Source organism: Scyliorhinus canicula, chromosome 6, assembly GCF_902713615.1.
Source record: "Scyliorhinus canicula chromosome 6, sScyCan1.1, whole genome shotgun sequence".
In the NCBI taxonomy this organism is placed as follows: domain Eukaryota; kingdom Metazoa; phylum Chordata; class Chondrichthyes; order Carcharhiniformes; family Scyliorhinidae; genus Scyliorhinus; species Scyliorhinus canicula.
The window spans coordinates 144,167,107-144,185,978 of NC_052151.1; the positions used below are offsets into that span (position 1 = coordinate 144,167,107).

The 18,872-nt window shown below is 42.0% G+C and overlaps 1 protein-coding gene across 2 annotated transcripts in view; it reads left to right on the forward strand.

Annotated features, from left to right (window-relative positions):
* The window catches only part of nbas (NBAS subunit of NRZ tethering complex), a 339,860-nt gene that overhangs the window by 111,650 nt on the left and 209,338 nt on the right, over window positions 1-18,872 (forward strand). For both annotated transcript variants that reach the window (XM_038800239.1, XM_038800240.1), the window contains exons 23-27: window positions 4,512-4,665; window positions 10,704-10,889; window positions 12,096-12,269; window positions 13,287-13,420; window positions 18,022-18,084. In XM_038800239.1, coding sequence (XP_038656167.1) covers window positions 4,512-4,665; window positions 10,704-10,889; window positions 12,096-12,269; window positions 13,287-13,420; window positions 18,022-18,084 — 711 coding nt within the window. The remainder of the gene's footprint in view (window positions 1-4,511; window positions 4,666-10,703; window positions 10,890-12,095; window positions 12,270-13,286; window positions 13,421-18,021; window positions 18,085-18,872) is intronic.

An 18,872-nucleotide genomic window follows, 5' to 3' on the forward strand; every position in this document is an offset into this window, starting at 1 on the left:
CTATCCTTGAGGCCAAAATTTTGGCCAGCAATTTGGCATCGACATCAGTAAGGAGATTGGTCCGTATGACCCCCATTGCTCTAGGCCCTTCTCCTGCTTCAGGATCAATGAGATTGAAGCCTGCGACATTGTTGGGGGAAGGACACCCAGCTCCCTTGCCGCATTAAATGCCCTCACCAGCAGCGACCCCAGCATACCAGAAAACTTCTTGTAAAATTCCGCAGGGTAACCGGCTGATCTTGGGGCCTTGCCCGACTGCATGGCCTCCAATCCTTCTACTACTTCTACAATCCCAATCGGGGATCCCAATCCTTCCACTAACCATGTGGGAACTCAAACCCTTCCAAAAAATGCCTCATTCCCCCCCCCCCCCCAACCCCAACTTGGGGTTCCGACAGACAGCCGACTATAAAACACCTTAAACACCCCATTCACCCCAGCTGGGTCCAAAACCATGTTCCCCCTGTCCTTCACTCTTTCTATATCCTTGGCTGCCTCCCTCTTCCTTAGCTGGTGTGCTAGCATCCTACTGGCCTTCTCCCCAGTCTCGTTTACCGCCCCCCTCACCTTGTTCAAAATGGAAAAAATCAATTCGGGAGTACACTTTGTGCATGTGGGGGGAAAAACAAAGCAAACTCCTTCACTGTTGGCCGTCCGAACCTCCACGGGTCTAAACCCCCCCCCCCCCCCCCTCCCTCCATCTGTTCTATATACCCCTTTAGCTCCTTCGCTGCAGCTGGCACCCTCCTTGTCTTTGAACTCAACCGATCCAACCTCGGATCAATGACCGTATTAAAGCCCCCCCCCCCCGATCAGCTTATGCGGGCCCAGGACCGGAATCTTCCCCAACACCCGCCTCATAAACTCCGCGTCGTCCCAATTTGGTGCGTAAATATTCACTTACACCACCAGCATCCCCTCCAGCTTCCCACTCACCATGATATACCTACCCCCTGAATCCACCACTATATTTCCTACCTCAAATGACATCTGTTTATTGATCAAGATAGCAACCCCCTAGTTTTAGAGTCCAGCCCTGAGTGAAATATCTGCTCGACCCACTCCTTCCTCAGCCTAGTCTTATCCACTACCCTCAGGTGTGTCTCTTGCAACATTGCCACATCTGCCTTCAACCTCCTCAAATGCATGAATGCGGGAGCCCTCTTGACCAGCCCTCTCATATTCCACCCCCCCCCCCCCCCCCCCCCTCCCCCCACACACCACCAATCAACCATCACCCTTCTTAGGTCAGCCTCCAGCTTGCATTCCGCGCCTCCTCAGGCGCCCATCGTCCTCGGCCTCCAATTTGTCTCCAAGCACCGGTCCCTCCCCTGTCAGCAAACAATTCCCTCCCCTCCCTCCACTAACAAAACAACAATCTCAACCCCCCAATAGCAAACTAGTCACCTGCTCGACCCCCCAGGCTGAGCTAGCCTGCCCAGATAGCCTGGTAGCCCCTGCACATGTCGCCAAGCATCCTACCCCCTATTGTTCTCCCTCCCTCCCCCCGAACATACATAGGCAAAACATCACACAAAGAAGAAAAGTCCACCCACCATCCCCCCACAAGAACAAAGTTAACCCGCATACAAAACTGAACAATGGCCCAAAAATTGGTACAAAAAACACTCCATACACAGTCCAAAAAGAAAATAAATTTAGCAGCACAGACACAGAATTGCTTGCCCCCAAGTTCAATGTCCTCAATCACCTGCCAGTCCCCTGTCCTTAACAAAGTTCATCGCCTCAGCTGGCAATCGAGGTGGGTGCAACATGCCAAACTTCACCCCCTTCTTGAAGAGGGCCGATTTAACTTTGTTAAAGCTCGCTTTTGGCCAGTTCCGTACCCAAGCCCTGGTAAATGCGCAGCTCGTTATCTTTCCATTTACAGCTCCTTGTCTGCCTGGCCCATCTCAAGATCTGTTCCTTATCCAGGAGCAGGTGCATTCGTACCACCATCGCCCTTGGCGGCTCATTCATCCGCGGCTTCCTCGCAAGTGCTCTATGCGCCCTGTCTACTTCCCAAGGGTTGAGCAAACGCACCTTCTCCCAGCAGCTTCTCAAATATGCATGCAACGTATGCCCCTCGATGCTCTCCGGGAGGCCAACGATCCTCAAGTTCTGCCTGCGCGACATGTTCTCCAAATCCTCCACCTTCTACAGCCTTTTCTGATGGTCCCTCATCAGATCCATCTCCACTGCCATCGCGGTGAGCTGGTCCTCGTGCTCAGCCACCTTCTCCTCTGCCTTTGGATCGCCAGTCCCTGGGCTTCCAATCTTTGCTCCGCCCAATCAATCCCCGTCTTAAATGGGTCGAGGTACTCCTGTCTGTGCTTGGCGAAACTCTCCTGAAGGAATTTCACCAGCTGCTCCGTTGACCACTGGGCCGGCAATCCCAGCTCCTCAGCCTCCGCCATGTTTTCCTGTGCTGCAGACTCCACTCTCCTCTTTGCCCAACAAACTCTTCTTTGCAGACCGCTTCTGGTCCACGACTCCATAAACTGGTGGGGGATTCCTCTTCTCTGCCTCACCAGTCTCCAATTTTACCGATCATGTCCCCATAAGTCAGGGGAAAAGATACCAAATATCCACCACGAGCGGGAGCTGCCAAATAAGTGACCTCTCACTCCTTGGCCGACACCGGAAGTTCCGTAATGTTCTAATTCCTGAATTGAAGCTGCTCAGAGTGCATATTGACCACTGGATAAAATGTGAATATTATTGCACTTTCTTGTTATGACAATTTGAAATGGTTTTTAATGTCTCTTTCAAATATTTTATGAATAAAGTATATGTTTGCAAAAAAACAGCATGGTTTGCAGTGATTGAAGATGATAGTTCACCATCCCCACCTTCTCGAGGGAAAGTGTGGATGGGCAATAAATAGTGGCCTCACTATCCACGTTCCATGGATGAATTGTTAAAAAAGGTGCCTAAACCAAACACTAGGTGCTGCTCCTCAAGTTTGTGTTTTGCTTTATTGGAATACTGCAGCAGGCCAAGGGCAGAATGGACAGAGTGGGAGCAACATGGAGAGTTGTAATGGCTGGTGACTGAAAACGCAAGGTCATGCTGGTGGATTGAACTGAGGTGTTCTGCTAAGCGGTCATCCAGGCTGCACCTCCTCTTCTACTGGGCACTTAAACCCTGTGTTCAACAACTTTAGATTGTGACCACTGCCCTCATTTTATTTGCTTTGTCAGTTTTTTTAATTCTCTCCTTTGGGATGGTAGCATTTCATAATCCTGCCATTCACACCTCCTGTAGATGCACATTTTATTTATTTTGTTGTCGCATTTCCACTCTATTTATCTTCGCACCATGAACTTTTTCAGTAATTTTACCTTTCCTGCCCTCTATCCTATCATAGGGCCTTCCCTTTTGTTACTTTTCCCATTCTCCATCCGCAGTCACCCCTTCACTTGCTCAAAACCTATTGCATTTCTACCTTTACCCAGTTCTGGTGAAAGGTCACAGGCCTAACTGCTGATTATTTCCAACAATTTTGTTTAATTTTTCAGATTTCCAGCACCTGTAATATTTTGCTTTTTAATCCTTTTTTAAAAACTTGTACAACTTTCAATTGTACAACTTTCCTTCTAATTTAACACTTTTAATCTTTTTTTTTGTTTGTTTAAAATTGTTGACTTCTTGGTTGCTATGCCAGTTGGTAGGTAGGCTGGAGCAGATTTAGGAACTCTGCACTTTTGAAGTCTTTTATTTTCAATCAATTAAAAGCTCAAATAATTACTGTGGTGTTTTGATGCCTATGATTGAAGTAGATTTTGCTTCCCAGTATGCTCAGCATTAAGCCTTGGAGCCTGAAAATGCTCAAAAGACTAGACTTGATTGCACTCATTAAAAATCCTGATTCATTAAGTTGATGAATAAATAAATCCTAGTACTCAAAAAATACTATTGATGAGCTTTCTAAGCTTAAAAAGAGCCTTGGGCCAAAAGTAAAACACAAAGCTGCTTTAAAATAAACTGATCAAGATCTCTCTCTTCAGATTCTACCAGACCTTTCTGAGTATTTCCAGCATTTTCTATCCTTATTTCAGATTTACAGCTTTTTCAGTGCTATGTTACTAATCCAAAATAAAGTTTGCTTTGCTATTTATTTTTGATAAACATTTTACAACAAGTGCCGTTATTTGACAGTTCATGCTAATAATCAGAACTTTGATATGATGAATATCAGTAAAGTACATAAAGACATGATGAGATTCCTTTGTTTATAGGTGAATAGCTTGTCGCTCAGAGTGTACCTCTGTGCTGGTTTAGCACACTGGGCTAAATCGCTGGCTTTTAAAGCAGACCAAGGCAGGCCAGCAGCACGATTCAATTCCCGTACCAGCCTCCCCGAACAGGCGCCGGAATGTGGCGACAAGGGGCTTTTCACAGTAACTTCATTGAAGCCTACTCATGACAATAAGTGATTTTCATTTCATTTCATTTTTCATGATTTCTGTTTCATCTGATAAAATGTGATGTTTGTTCCATTCCTGAAGAATGGTCATAGACTGCAGTCCACAAGATGTCGCTGAATTTCTTTATGAAGAACAGCCTGAACTGTTGAGGTACAGAACGACCAAGCCCTCTGTTGAGTGTCTCACTCAGTGGTACCAGAAGCGTGCAGAGGAGATTGAGAGCTACTCTAGGCAGGTGAGATCAAGAAAGAAAAACATGTTCACTTATATGTTGAGATACAAATGTATAAATTTGCTGGAAATTAGAATTTTACTGCTCAAGAATGATACTTGCTAAATCCTTTATTTGTAAGCTTTTTATCAAAATATATTGAGGGTAATAAGCTGCAGGAAAACTTCAGGAGCAGAATTATGAAGAATGGACGGAATAGTATTCATAATAGAAATCAAAGAAGAAATTGTGTTGATGCAAAAACTTCCTGTGGAAAGATGTACATATTTTATTGCAACAAATGGGTTGTAGCTTCCAAGTGAGGCAACACTTAATTATAACTGCAGTGGCAGATTTGGCTTTTGAATGTTCCCGTTCTGTATGGTGTATGACCTTGACATTAATTTGTTGAAAAGGCCGCAAGGCAAGTCTGCACTTGATTAAAATTGACATTTCACTGACATTCAGATATTCTTGAGCAGAGCTCTGCGTGTATGTGCTTCAGTAGCATGTGAAGACCCTGTTTTTTCAAAAGTAGGTACTGCTCTTTAATGGTGATCATTGCATGAGTGCAGGCCTGCCTTCTCAACTTTGCCCCTCGCCTGAGGTGTGATGATCCTCAGGTTAAATCGCCCACCAGTCAGCTCTGTCCTTCAAAGGGAAAACAGCCAGCGTATGGTCATCTGGGACTATGGCGACTTTACTTACTTTTATAAATGCAGCAGACTTGGTGGGTTTAGTTATTTTGCCAAGGGTGCTGATTTCCTCCCTTGCAGCCTGAATTTTCACCAAAAACTGTACTGCTTTTAGTGACCACATAGTGGCACCAGATCTTAATTTGTGCAAGCTGTCAATTTTAAAATTACTAGATCGCACAATGAATCTATGCCTCAAAGCAATTAGCTATGAGCAGTACAGCAATTTTGCATACATTTTCTTAAGGGAAAAGGAAGAACCAACTCATTGTAACAGTAACTAAATGAAGCAGCAACTATTTTGACAATACACCATTTGTTATGTGGGAGAGCAAGTACTTGAGTGGATCAGTTTTGTATTAAACAGTTCTGTAATTCATTTTTGTGATGTAACTAATTAATAGGATTCCTAACTAATAAATTCTGATTATTGTTTGCTATATCTTGTCCCTCGTGAGATTCAAGAAGAACTATTTTGACAATTGAATTGAAATATGATATCATGCAATTTATGTCACATACAAAGTACTCAACATTTTTGCCATCTTGCACCAAACCACTTTGGTTAAAATTCATTGAATCGTGAGAACTTAAGAAATAGGAACAGGAATCAGCCTTGATCACATTGACTGGTAGACCAAGGCCCTTTAAACCTGCCCTGCCAGTCAATGTGATCAAGGCTGATTCTCTGCCTCAACTCCATTGTCCCACCTATTCTCCATTTCCCTTGATTCCCTGTGTGACCAAAAAGTTGTCCATCTCAGTCTGAAATGTATTCCGTTATGAAGCACCCTCAATCCTCTGAGGTTGAAAGTTCCAAAGATTCACAACCCTTTGCGTGCAAACAATTATCTTCATCTCAGTCATAAATGTTTGACTCCTTGTTTTTAATTTCCTTAGCCAGAGGAAACAACCACTCTGTGTCTGCCTGTTTCAGAATTATGTGTGTTTCGATGAGATCACCTCTCATCCTTCTAAAATCTGGAGAGTGTAGGCCCGATTTACTCGCTTCCCAGGAACCAATTTTTTTTTTATATAAATGTTTTTTATTGAGTTTTCATATTTTATATATGACAAATTACAAATTATTAGAGAGAAAAAAAGAAAACACAAAAATTTAACATGAATATTTACAGGTAAGCATCTTCATAACAACAATTGTGGCCGCCCCCTTTAGCCAGCATACATATTTTACATTCTCCAATATGGCCGAGGCACATGTTTATAGGCATTTATTTATAGTTTGGTTTTGGGCCTTGGCTTGCCATCAAACCCCCATAACGAGCCTTTTGAAATAATTCATCGTTTTTGCTTTCAGCACCCTTGTAGGCAGCAAGTTCCAGGGAATCAAAGTGCTTATACTTGTGGATCACAATTATCTCTTGACTTTTTTTGAACCACTGACAGGATTATATTGATCTATCCTATTCATCATGCTTCCAAATATCTGTGGTTGATGCCCAGTTCAGACAAACAGCAATAGAATATTACATTAGGAAAAAAATGTTCAACGACTTATCCAATTACATGAAATATTTAATTCCACCCTGCCCCGCTCTTTCTCCCCCAACCCCTCCCCCCATCCCACCCCACTAAATTTAGCATCTCATTTCAGGAAAATAATTACTATGCAAGAGAAATGCTGCCACATTTTGAATCTAACTCTGCATGTAGACATGAAAGAAATGTCAGCGATGCTGAACGCATAGAGAAGAATGGCTGTTTTTTTAATTAAACTACAATGCCTCAAGATGAGCACACGGGGGTAATGAAATGGAAAGCTGCTGGTGATAATTTTACCCCCTTTGTGACATCTACATGTATTCCAGTTCTTTGCAATGAAAAATTATGTGCATGTAATACATTGATAATTCTAAATCCTTTCACTTTGGAAAGATTATTTTTAAGCTCTGGGAACATGCAGCCCTTGCCTCATATTACCTTCTTAAATTCAAGCAATTCTATAATTTTCCTTAATCAATGGTATTCCAAGAATTAAGACAAGCAATTTCAATCCTTATCTAGTTTTGATTTCACTGCCAAAATCCTAAAACTTTTGAGATAGCTTTCAGTCTTGCTGTGCTTTTACTTTTCAATCAAATTGGCCTGATCATTGATTTTTTTCATTTATATTAAGAAAATATGACCACCTGCCGATCTTGCTAAAGGCATTTTTCAAGGTGGTTGAAAAGATGATTACCTTGTTTATATGGTGGGGAGGGAAAGGAAGGTGGCTAGGATTAGGAAGGTGCTGTTGCAGAAAGGACAGCAGTCGGTGGTTGAGTTTTCCGAATTTTTTATATTATTACCAGGTGGCGAACGCGAAGAAGGTGAGGAGCTGGGTTAGGTGGGGGGAGGGGGGGGGACTCCCAGTGGGTTAGAATGGAGGAGAGTCTGTAGGGGATCGGGGCTGAGGGCGTTGGCAACAGCATCACCTCCGATGGCCTGGGGAAGTACTCGGAATCCGGGAATAGTAGCAACGTTGAAAATCTGGGGCAGTTGCGCCAGCATTTTAGGACAGGGGCTGGGTCAAGGGAAATGCCGGGGGAATCACAGATTTGAGCCAGGGAAGTGGGATGGGAGGAGAAGGGAGTCAGGGCATTAAAGTATTTGTTTGTAGGGGCTGGTTTGCAGGATTGAAGGAGATGGGGGCGAAATATGGGCTGGGGCAGATAGAAATGTTCAGTTATATGCATGTCCGAGATTTCGCTGAGGAGATACAGAGCTTACCGGTGGCGCCAGCCTCCACACTGTTGGAGGAAGTGCTGATGGAAGTAGAGAAGGGGGTGCTGTCGCCGATTTATGGGGCAATTCTGGGAGAAGAGAAGGCACCGCTGGAGGGGATTAAAACAAAGTGGGAGGAAGAGTTGGGAGAGGGCATGGAGGAGGGGTTGTGATGTGAGGTGTTCCGGAGAATTAATGCCTCAACTTCGTGCGCGAGGTTGGGGCTGATGCAACTGAAGGTGGTGCATAGGGCGCACCTCACAAAGATGAGGATGAGCTGGCTATTTGAGGCGGTAGAGGATGTTTGTGAGCATTGTGGGGGGGGGGGGGGGGAGGAGACCCCAGGTCCTCTGGAGGCCAGATTTGGGGTATCGGATCTGCCGTAGTTGGAAGCGGGTGGGGAGGCAGATGTTTCGGCCTTCGCCTCGCTGATCGCCCGAAGGCGGATCCCGTTGGGGTGGAGGTCAGTTTCCCCACCCTGTGCCCAGCAGTGGCTGGGGGACCTGTTGGAGTTTTTAACACTCGAGAAGGTGAAGTTTGAGTTGAGGGAAGGATGGAAGGGCTCGACAACTCAAGAATTGGATGACATCAAACATTTGGGGGGGATTGGACTGTGTATGTTTGTTTGGGTGGATGGTGGATTCCTGAATCCTTTTGCTTGATGTTTGTATTTAAAATGTTGAGGGTTGTTTGGGAGTTGGAGGAAGGGAGGAATTGTTGGCCAGGGGATTGACATTGTATTTGTTACCGTTGATTGTTTGTCGGTGGATGCAAATTTGGATGAAAATGTGAAAAAGGAGGCGAATCACAATATTTAATAAAAGAAAATATGACCTCCTATTCGTTGAGAGGAATTTTTGCTTCATGCATGCTGTTATCTTGATTGATTCCATCTTTCTAAACTGTTTCCCTGTGAGGGTTCTGTTTGTTTCACTTTGGCTTCTTTTGGTGTCTTGAGTCTGTCCTGAGTCTGTTTATCTTCTTTCCATTATTCATTTCCTATTGGACATTCCAGCAGGGAAAAACTGGAGCTAAACAGTTTGTAACCTGATTGTATTTTTTTCTAAATTGGAGGTTGAGGGATACAGTGAATTTATTTTGCCCTAATTGATTTACAGATGTTAACAGACTATTTATGTTTTCTGGAGCCAGCAGCATCTGCATGATTCTTAAAGCACTGCCTGTGGCGTGTGGATCAAACAACTGGCTGGACTTGGGCTGGAAGGAGAGAAAGAGATAGTATTCACTCAGGATCTGCCTCTTCTAATCTCTGACCTGGAGATAAACAGTTTCTTTAACACAAATAGGATTAGTTCGCTCATCATATTATCCCTACTCACCAACTGACCATTTACCAAACATGGTCATACCAAATCCATGGCTTAGACATGATCAGATTATGGCTGGAAAAGTTCCCTTTTCAGCCAGGTTTCATTGTTCATTGCTCCACATCCAGTTAGATATACAAATGTTTGTCTGAATGTTTTGTGAATGGTTCAGGAGATAGCCATTCACATTCCTCTCAGGTGATTGCCTCTAATGAGTTCTTCCAGACAGTCTGGCTCCGTCACAATGGCTTTGGTTAACTTGTAGGGTACAGTTGTCAATGTTTGGTCATCTTAAAAGCTGCTTCAGTCATTGAAATGCTGTCGTTCTGCTCTTTTAAAGTTCAGCCAGTGGCTTCAGCCCAATAATTACATGAAGTCATTTTCAATATAATGCTTGGCTTTATAACAACAGGAAAACTTGGTTTATATGATGCAACATGCTACAAAATGTGAACACTGTGCAGCAGAAGTAGCATTGTTTACAACGTATATGAACTAAAATTTTGAATAAAGACACAACAGTACAGTTCCTTTTGGCATGGAACCAATATGCTGATCATGCAATAAACGTTTCTGAAGATATTAGATAAAAGAATTGTAGCATGCAACATGTTGACATGGGGGAATTAGTTACTCAAAGCTAATGTAGCAGGATTGATATTGTTGTTAAAACCACTAAATAAATAGTGTTATTTCAGTAGTTAGGATACCAAAGCAGCACAGTTCAAAAATAATCAATTACTAATACATTATATATATATGTTGACATATTTAGAGTTTTAATGGAAATAGCATATGTTATCTTAAGAAATGGATTCATAGAATATATACCATGTAATTCTTAATACTTGCAGGTTACTACTGAAAGGGTAATATCCACCCACAAGATAATTATCTACTCACCTATTCAAATAGTGAATTTCACCTATTCACAACCTACAGCTCTGTGTCTCATTTCCTTTTCCCTCACTTATGGGACCTGGATTAAAATCCAGCTCCACCTCATTGTATGCAACTCCTGCTTCTGTTTTGTTGAAGAGTCATGGATGATATGAGTTCTGCAGTCTGCAACATATAATGCCTGATAATTCACAAACTGATAATGAAATGATAATCTCATTGAGTTTGTGAAATGGAAAAATTGTTATTTGGTGTTTTGGACATTGCTATAAATTTGTGTTAAAATGGAGTGGAGTAAAGCATCGTGTCCAACAGATAAAAAGGGATAGAGAACTGAAAAACTAATGATTTTCATGAATTATCCATGACAAAAACTTGTGATCAATTTTAATATTGCTCTGTATCCTGCCTTTAGGTGGATTGCGCCTTATCTCTAGTACGCCTTGGCAAGGAGAGGAACATCCCTGGGTTAGAGGTTCTCTGTGATGATCTGATCACTCTGGAAACCCTTGTATATGAAGCAGGGGCAGATCCAACTCTTTCGCTAAAGGAACTGCAACAGATGAAAGAAATTGATCAACTGAGGCAATTACTGATCAATGTAGGATGTACCAACGTGATTTCATTAAGTTTTTATTTTCTGATGTTTTGTGTCAATGCCATGCATTTCAATATTCACTTGCAAAAACAATTCCTATGAAAAGATTTCACTTACAATGATTTAAAAAAAAACTATGATACCAACATTATTCTCCATGAATGAAGCAAGGATGGCGAACTTGTTCCCAAGCTTCTGCCAATTCCACTTGAACCATTGTAACAAAGGGTGAAATTTAATAGTCGTGCCAACGGTCCGTTTACCAGTTGGAAAACAATATCACAGTACCACTGTGGCCATTTTTGGGATAACCAGTGGGATTAGGTTTCAATTTGGTATTTGGGTTCTTAGCTTCAGTCTTTCCTACCTCTAAGCTCAGAGGAGAATTCCTCCACTCCCTGTGAAATCTTAGTGTGGGGAAATGTCAGCATCTTGCAGAACCTCTAGGGATGTTGGCCACTGTTAGTACTCCGGGAAACCCAGTCATGAGATCAGCAATGGAGCTCCAGGAATAGAGTGCACAGAAAAGGTTCGCTAGTATCGGGCTGCGAGGCCTCCTGCAAGGGGATAGGTTTGTTAGGATTTAGGGCAGGTGGAGATCTTTACCCATGTACGACCATTGCTTCCAGCAGGTCATTCATGGGCTGCCCAAGTCGAAGGGCACCCTCGCATTAAATTCTGTCCAGTGTATGCAGGGCTTCTTGACAGTGACTTGTTTATTTATTTCCTCCATGCCCTCACCAGTATGGAATGCAAACTGTATGTAGTTATGAACTAACCAGTGTCTAACTATTCCATGCAACAGCACTGTAGATTGCTGGATGTGTTATATTTTCACAAATTATTTTGATAATTTATCTCGGGGGCGATTCTCTGCCCGGGATAGTAGGGGTGGGGAAAGGTGGCTGAGCTTTCACTTGAGATAGGGGATCTCTGTGAGGACTGGATCCCACACATCACTGTCAGCGGGCTCCAAAAAATGACTAAGTGTGGGAGAATTGCAATTGGAATCTCGCTGGAACAGCCTTTAGAATTTGCACCGGATTTCCCACCCAAAATGACAGTCCTTTTTGGAAGAAATCTGGCCCTCATTTTTAGTTTATTCAAAAGTAATGACATTGTGCTAAGCTTCTTAAAGATGTTTAACTTTTCCCTTCCACCAAAAGTGTATGTTATTTAATTTAATGTTTTTCTTTTGTATCCCTTTAGTCCTCTGAGGAAATGTATATAAAGAATGTGTACCAGTGGGTGGTTCCATTCCTGCACCGCTGCGAGAGTAAAAATACAGGACTTGCAGATGAACTGCTAAAAGAGTACTTAGTAACAGAGGCAAAAGAGGATTTAAAATACCCTTTGAAGATATTTCAGCAATCTAAACCTGATGTATGTTTGTTGCTGTTATTTGTTTGACTAGTTGCTTTAATAAATATAAACTATGTTTGTTATTTTTAACTGTTGCTCTGTGACTTTTGTACCATATGTAGTTCCCTGACCAAGGGCACAGTTTAAGCAGCTAGTTCCTAGGTCTGTGCTGCATTTTTCAAGTACTGGCTTAACCGTACTTGTTGTCTCTATCCCTTTAGGAAAATGATTGGCATAAGCACCTCTTTGACATTTCTGAAATAGGGAATTGTCGAAAGCAACCATTGATCTACCATGGTGTGACACAGCACATTGTCATAATGGCATACTGTGTCTTTCATTTCTGGTGGGATTCTACTTTACAATTAATAGGTCATCTAAATTGAAATGTGCAGAATCAGACACAATTTCTACTGTTCATTTAGTTACTGAGACAGTATGACATAAGGGATACTTAATATAAGAATTATGGTCAAACTACCAGGCTAGCAGTGTTCTTAGCTTCATACCAATAATTGCATAGTGTCTAGTTTGTTCATCTTTGGGAGTCTCTAAATTCTGCATATTTGATGTTTTGCTTGTCTGTTTTAATGGTGTTGGTTGATTTCTTAATTTTGTTATTTGCTTACCCAAATGTTTAAACTCAATTGAGTAACTTGCCTTTTTTACGCCAATTTGGATGTTTCATTTTTAAGAACGACGAAATAAGCAATAAGAACAAGTTATAACATTTTTTTAAAATAAATTTAGATTACCCAATTATTTTTTCCAATTAAGGGGCAATTTAGCGTGGCCAATCCACCTAGCTTGCACATTTTTGGGTTGTGGGGGCGAAACCACGCAGACACAGGGAGAATGTGCAAACTCCACACGGACAGTGACCCAGAGCCGGGATCGAACCTGGGACCTCAGCGCCGTGAGGCGGTTGTGCTAACCACTAGCCCACCGTGCTGCCCAACAAGTTATAAAATTAGCATTTTTCTTCCTAAGCTACAACAGAAATTTGGTTTATTCCATCCCTCTTCTTTTTTCAATTAGTGTCAGCAAAAAATTATTCCTGACCATCACCAGTTAATGGCAGTAGCCCTGGATTGTCTCTACAACTGCGACCGAGATAATCAGCTGTCTCTCTGTTATGATGTGCTTGAATGTTTACCACAGAGAGGTTTTGGGTAAGTATGATCAAAATTGTGAAGATTTATAAGTTGGTTGATTTGTAAGAGAACAATAATTATTCAGAAAACCATTAATAAAAGCAAATCATTGACATTATGCTCTCTCTCTTCTTCTATCTCATATATTTCCAAAAATATCCCGATTTTTTTGCTTGTGATTGAGGTTCATGGCATGAACAAATATCTTGCCTTGGGGCAGGCAGAGGAATTCAGGAAATAATTATTATTCCTAATGGAGTAGTTGAGGCAACTGGCAGAGATGCATTTAAGGGGAAGGTACCGTAGATCAGTGGTGGATAACATGCATCCCAGGGATCACATGCGGCCCATCTGGATTCTGAGTGCAGCCCAAGAGACATTTTGTTGATTGTTGCCCATGTGCGGGGTTGTCACATTCAGTTGATTTACATTCATGTAGTTTTTTTTCCTCCATGTATAACTGAAGGGATGCGCATGTAAAGCAAGGGCATGTGAAGGGAGGTGCATGCTGTTCGCTCACAACATTGACTGTGCAAAGTGTAAACATTTTTTTACTGTTTTAAGTTGATAGTTCTATCCATATATAAATTATTCAGAATTTTCTATTATTTCTGAAAGATTTGGCATGCATTAAATGGATTTAGTCTTATTCATGGGATATGGTTAGTGAACAAGCTGATTTCAATTTTACAGCCAGCTACTCATGTGTCCCACTCACTAGCCTAGGTTGCACATCACTGTCGTAGATTGCACATGGTTCGTAAAGGAATAGAAGGATATGTGTGGGAAGTTAGTTGAAAAAGTGTGGAAGGACACCCGTGTGAATCATAAACACTGGCATGAACCCATAATATTAGGAACGTGGACTGGGAGTGGTTTATTTGGCCCATTGAGGCTGGTCCGCCATTCAATTAGATCATGGCTGATAAATGCCTCAACACCATTCTGTTGCACTATCTCCATATCTCTTGCTGTCATTAGTCTCCAGAAAATGTTCAATTTCTGTCTTGAACATGCTTACTGATTGCATCAGCCATCTGGGGTAGAGAATTCTAAAGATTCAACACTCTCTGCATGAAGAAATTCTTCCTCATCTCTGTCTTAAATTATCTTGTGTTGCTCGTTCTGGTGAGTGCGCTTTACACTCAATTGGCTCTGTTTTATTACTTGGCTCTAGAGTCGCCAGGTATCCTTATGATACCACCACAAGGTTCAAGTTCAGATCAATGACTCAATACACCAATTAGTAAGGTTCAAATCAAAACACGTTTATGAATACACAGTTAATCGCTACTCATGCATAACAATACTAAAAGACTAGGCTATTCCTACCACTAACAGGCCAGTACTTAGCTGGATAAGGGAACCCGCTGGGTCATGGAACAATGGCCTCTTGCTCGCTCCTGAGTCTGCATGCTTCCAGCTGGTACGGACTAAGGGGTCAGGAGCGTCTACCTCGTACCGTGCGTAGACTGGACACTTACTTGAGGTGCAGCAGTTGGCCAGGCCTCTCCTTCTTACGGTCAAGTTCTTCGAGAGCTGCTAAGATGTTCTGCTGGGAGGGCCGGCTAAGAGAGTGAACTGACCTTGGGGGCACTATCTTATAGTCCTCAGGGACTTCGCGCCCTTTTGGGCGGACCCCGAGCTTACTTCCAATCGATTGGATCCCATACCAATCGATTGGTTTGAATTCCCCAATACTGGGGCTGTTTCCTGATCGCTGGGCGGTCCTTGGGTGCCCGTTTGCTTCTTTTGTCTTGGACTCCTGTAGGCGCCGAGAAGTCTAGCTTTACTTCGATCACCTTTGATTGTTACTATTGTGCCCGGGAATCGCTCATTAATATGCATGGCTGCTGGTTTCAGTGCTGTCTGCTTTCTTTGCAGGCAGAATACACAGGTAAAGTCTGCAAACTGCTTGTTTCTCTGGGATTGTCCAATTTTCCCTGCGTTCCTTGTGTTTCTCCATTTTAACTTGGGAAGTGGCCAACTCGGGTGGCTACACTTGATGTGAAGATGGCGGCGTTGGACTGGGTTGGGCACAGTAAGAAGTCCAACAGGTCACCTGAGGAAGGAGTTGAGCTCCGAAAGCTAGTGATTCAAAACCAACTTGTTGGACTTTAACCTGGTGTTGTAAGACTTCGTAAATTAACTTCTTCGTATTCTGAAATCATGCCTCCTGGTTTTAAAATCATCAGCCAGAGGAAGCATCTACATTTAGCCTGTCAAGCCCTGTTGGTCAGCCCTCATTGTTCCAAACTCCAGGGAATATAGACTCCGTCTCCTCAATCTCTCCTCGTAAGGCAATCTTGTCATCCCAGGGATCAATCTAGTAACCTTCCATTGCATTCCCTCTGTGGTACATGTTTTGTTTTCCTGAGACACGAGATCAATACTGTACAGAACTCCAGGTGAGATGTCACTGGGCCCTATATAAATGCAGCAACATATCCTCACTCCTGTACTCAAATCCCCTCACGATGAAGACCAACATATCATTTACCCTCCAAATTGCTTGCTGCACCTGCATGCTAACTTTTAGTGACACATGAACAGGCCCCTTTTGATATCTACTCTTCCCAACCTCTCACCTTTTAAAATATTAAGCCTTTCTGTTTTTTCTACCAAAGTGGAAAAACTTCACACTTATTCGCTTTATATTCCATCTGCTATGTTCTAGCCCAATCATTTGTCCTGTCCAAGTCCTCTTGAAGCCTCTATGCATCTTCCTCACAACTTGCATTCCTACCTAGTTTGGTTTTCACAACAAATTTAGCAATATTACAATTGATGCCCACATATAAATAATTTAGATTGTGAACAGCTGTGGACATAGCACTTCTCCTTGCTGTGCCCCACTAGTAACAACCTAGCCATCCTGAGAATGATCCTTTTATTCCTACTCTCTGCCTTCTGTCTTAACCAATTTTCAATCTATACATATTTTGTATTTCCCCCAATCCCATGTGCTCTAATTTTATTTATCAACCTCTTGTGTGGGGCCTTATCAAAAACCTTCTGAAAACCCAAGTACTTCACGTCCATTGGTTCTCCTTCATGCTGCAAGTAACATCCCCAAAAACTTCTAAGTTTGTCGAGCATGATTTTTCTTTTTGTGGATCCATGTTGACCCTGCACAATTTTACCATTGTTTTCTAGATATCCAGTTATCACCCCCCCTTATAATAGATTCTAACTTTTCCCATTCAGCTGATGTCAAATGAACAGCTAAGATCTTAATTGCCCTCTTCTCTTAAATAGTGCGGTTGCAGTTGCAATTTTACAGTCTGCACGTTTCTCTGCTGAAAATTCCCTGTCATAGTACATTGGTAAATCCCTGTGGTCTTACTAACACTTTTGATTTAAATTTGCTGACAAAGCAACGATGGGTAGGAAAATAATTTGAGAAGAGGATGTAAGTGTCATAATATACACCAATATATCATGGTGCAGACACACACTGATGGACACACACACGGACCGATCAACATGTACAAACACCGCAGCCAATCACCAGTTAGAATGCACACACTGTAAAGGCAGAGGGCACCACGGTTCCCGTTCACTCTGGGTGCTGCCTCAGAGTGTAACAAGAACTCATCCAGCCCAGCACAGACTTACACCACGTGCTGAGAGAATCAACTGGTTCAGACAAGGCTTAGGTCTCTAGTTTAAGTTAGCATAATTTAGACCCACAGTCATCGCGTGTTAGTTAGTTAGAAGTAGCTAATAAAATTGAGTTGAACCTTCATCAGTGTTGGAAGTGTCTGTTCATCTCTCAAGTCTACACTAGCCAACACTTCAGTAAGGAGGCTACAAAATGACATAGAGAGGTCAAGTGAATGGGCTTGAATTGTTTACAGTCTCAGATGAATGTCATTGTTGCCTTGGAACTCAAGACTGTATAGCATAAAGTGGATGACCTGTTTTCACAGAAGGATTAATTCCTTGCGTATTCTTTCTTTTCTTAATTTTTGAATTCTTCATTTATGATAGACAATACAGATAATTATTGCAGCTCACAAACTGGCTTAAGAAGATATCCTCCAAATGTTGATAGCAATATCTGTCGCACCTTACAAGCATAATACCACTTGAAACTTCTGGAATTATAATCACTCCTTTTCTTTATCCAGCTTCCCATGATTCAAATATTGAAAGTAATTTCTCTCGCACGAATGCTAAATATATTTTATTACAGTTGTATTTTTATATAGACCCCTTGCTTTGAGTAAAACCATGTCCAAGCAAAGGTTGTCAGGAGGTTAATAGAATGTATTGCATGCTGATGAAAACCTGTAACAAAGAACAAAGAAATGTACAGCACAGGAAGGTTATTTTGAACTATTTTCAATCTTTTTAATTGGTTTCTCAGCTAAAGTATGTATGTTTTGACAAAATATCCCATCTTCCACCTAGTGTATCATTAGGTCAAAACCTTGAGTTGTTGGCGGGGGAGGGGGTTGTGACGAAAAGCTGACACTTACGTTAGGTAATTGCTCTGCGGTTTTGTACAAAATAGAGCCATATGTAGTGGTACTATCAGTAGAATGTGAAACCAGAAATTGTCAGCAAGTTAATTGCAGGTATTTACTTTTTTTTCCCATTTTATTTTATTACAGCCATGAAACAGAAGTGACAAAAACTCTACATGATCAGGTTGACTTGTTGGAACAACATCTAAGGTAGAATTTTTAAAGACACAAAGCTAAAAACTTACTCATGCATTCTCAGTAATAAATTGCAATATAAATATGTATTTGCATTTTCCTCCCTGTTTTGAAGGAGTAATAGTGACAAGATATTTCCTTTCTGCATTTTTTCACTATTCCCATTTCACTTCATCCATCTCCAGTTTGCTCAATGTAATGCGAAGCTGGGCTTGGGAAAGAGGTTCGCAACAATAACCATCTGGGAAGAAGAAACATTCAAGTTTCATGAATTTTTCCTGTTTGCAGAGTTCCAGAAGAAGAAAATCTCCGCTTTTTTAAGGATGGGGAAGAATATAATAATGATAAATCCAGGCAATGAAATCAATCACTCCATTCCACTTCGCCACAAACTGATACAAATGTGAAGTTTATAAGTTTGCTTATGTCTTGGAACTGTCCGTTTAATTTGGATAATATCAAATACTGAAAAGGGGCCATGCGACTTGCTCGGCAACGTGCCTAAATGGCTTAGTTTTAATGGGGACAGTGATGAGCCCAGATTCATTTATTGAGAAGAAGGTGGAAGATGTTTAAATGTGTTTTCAATGGCAAGGGCATCTTTGTCTCCATGTCTCGCAGGCAAATGTTAGGAAGGTAAGGTTGTGCAGATTGTTATAATTTAAACTGTCTATTTAATTTCAAGTTAAAATGGAGTTGGGGAGACCCGATTTATTTCCTCGTGGGGCTGGTGGAATACGAGCTCCCCCGCTAGGACCGAAGGTCTAACAGCGAGGCTCATTAAAACCCACCAATAAAAAAAA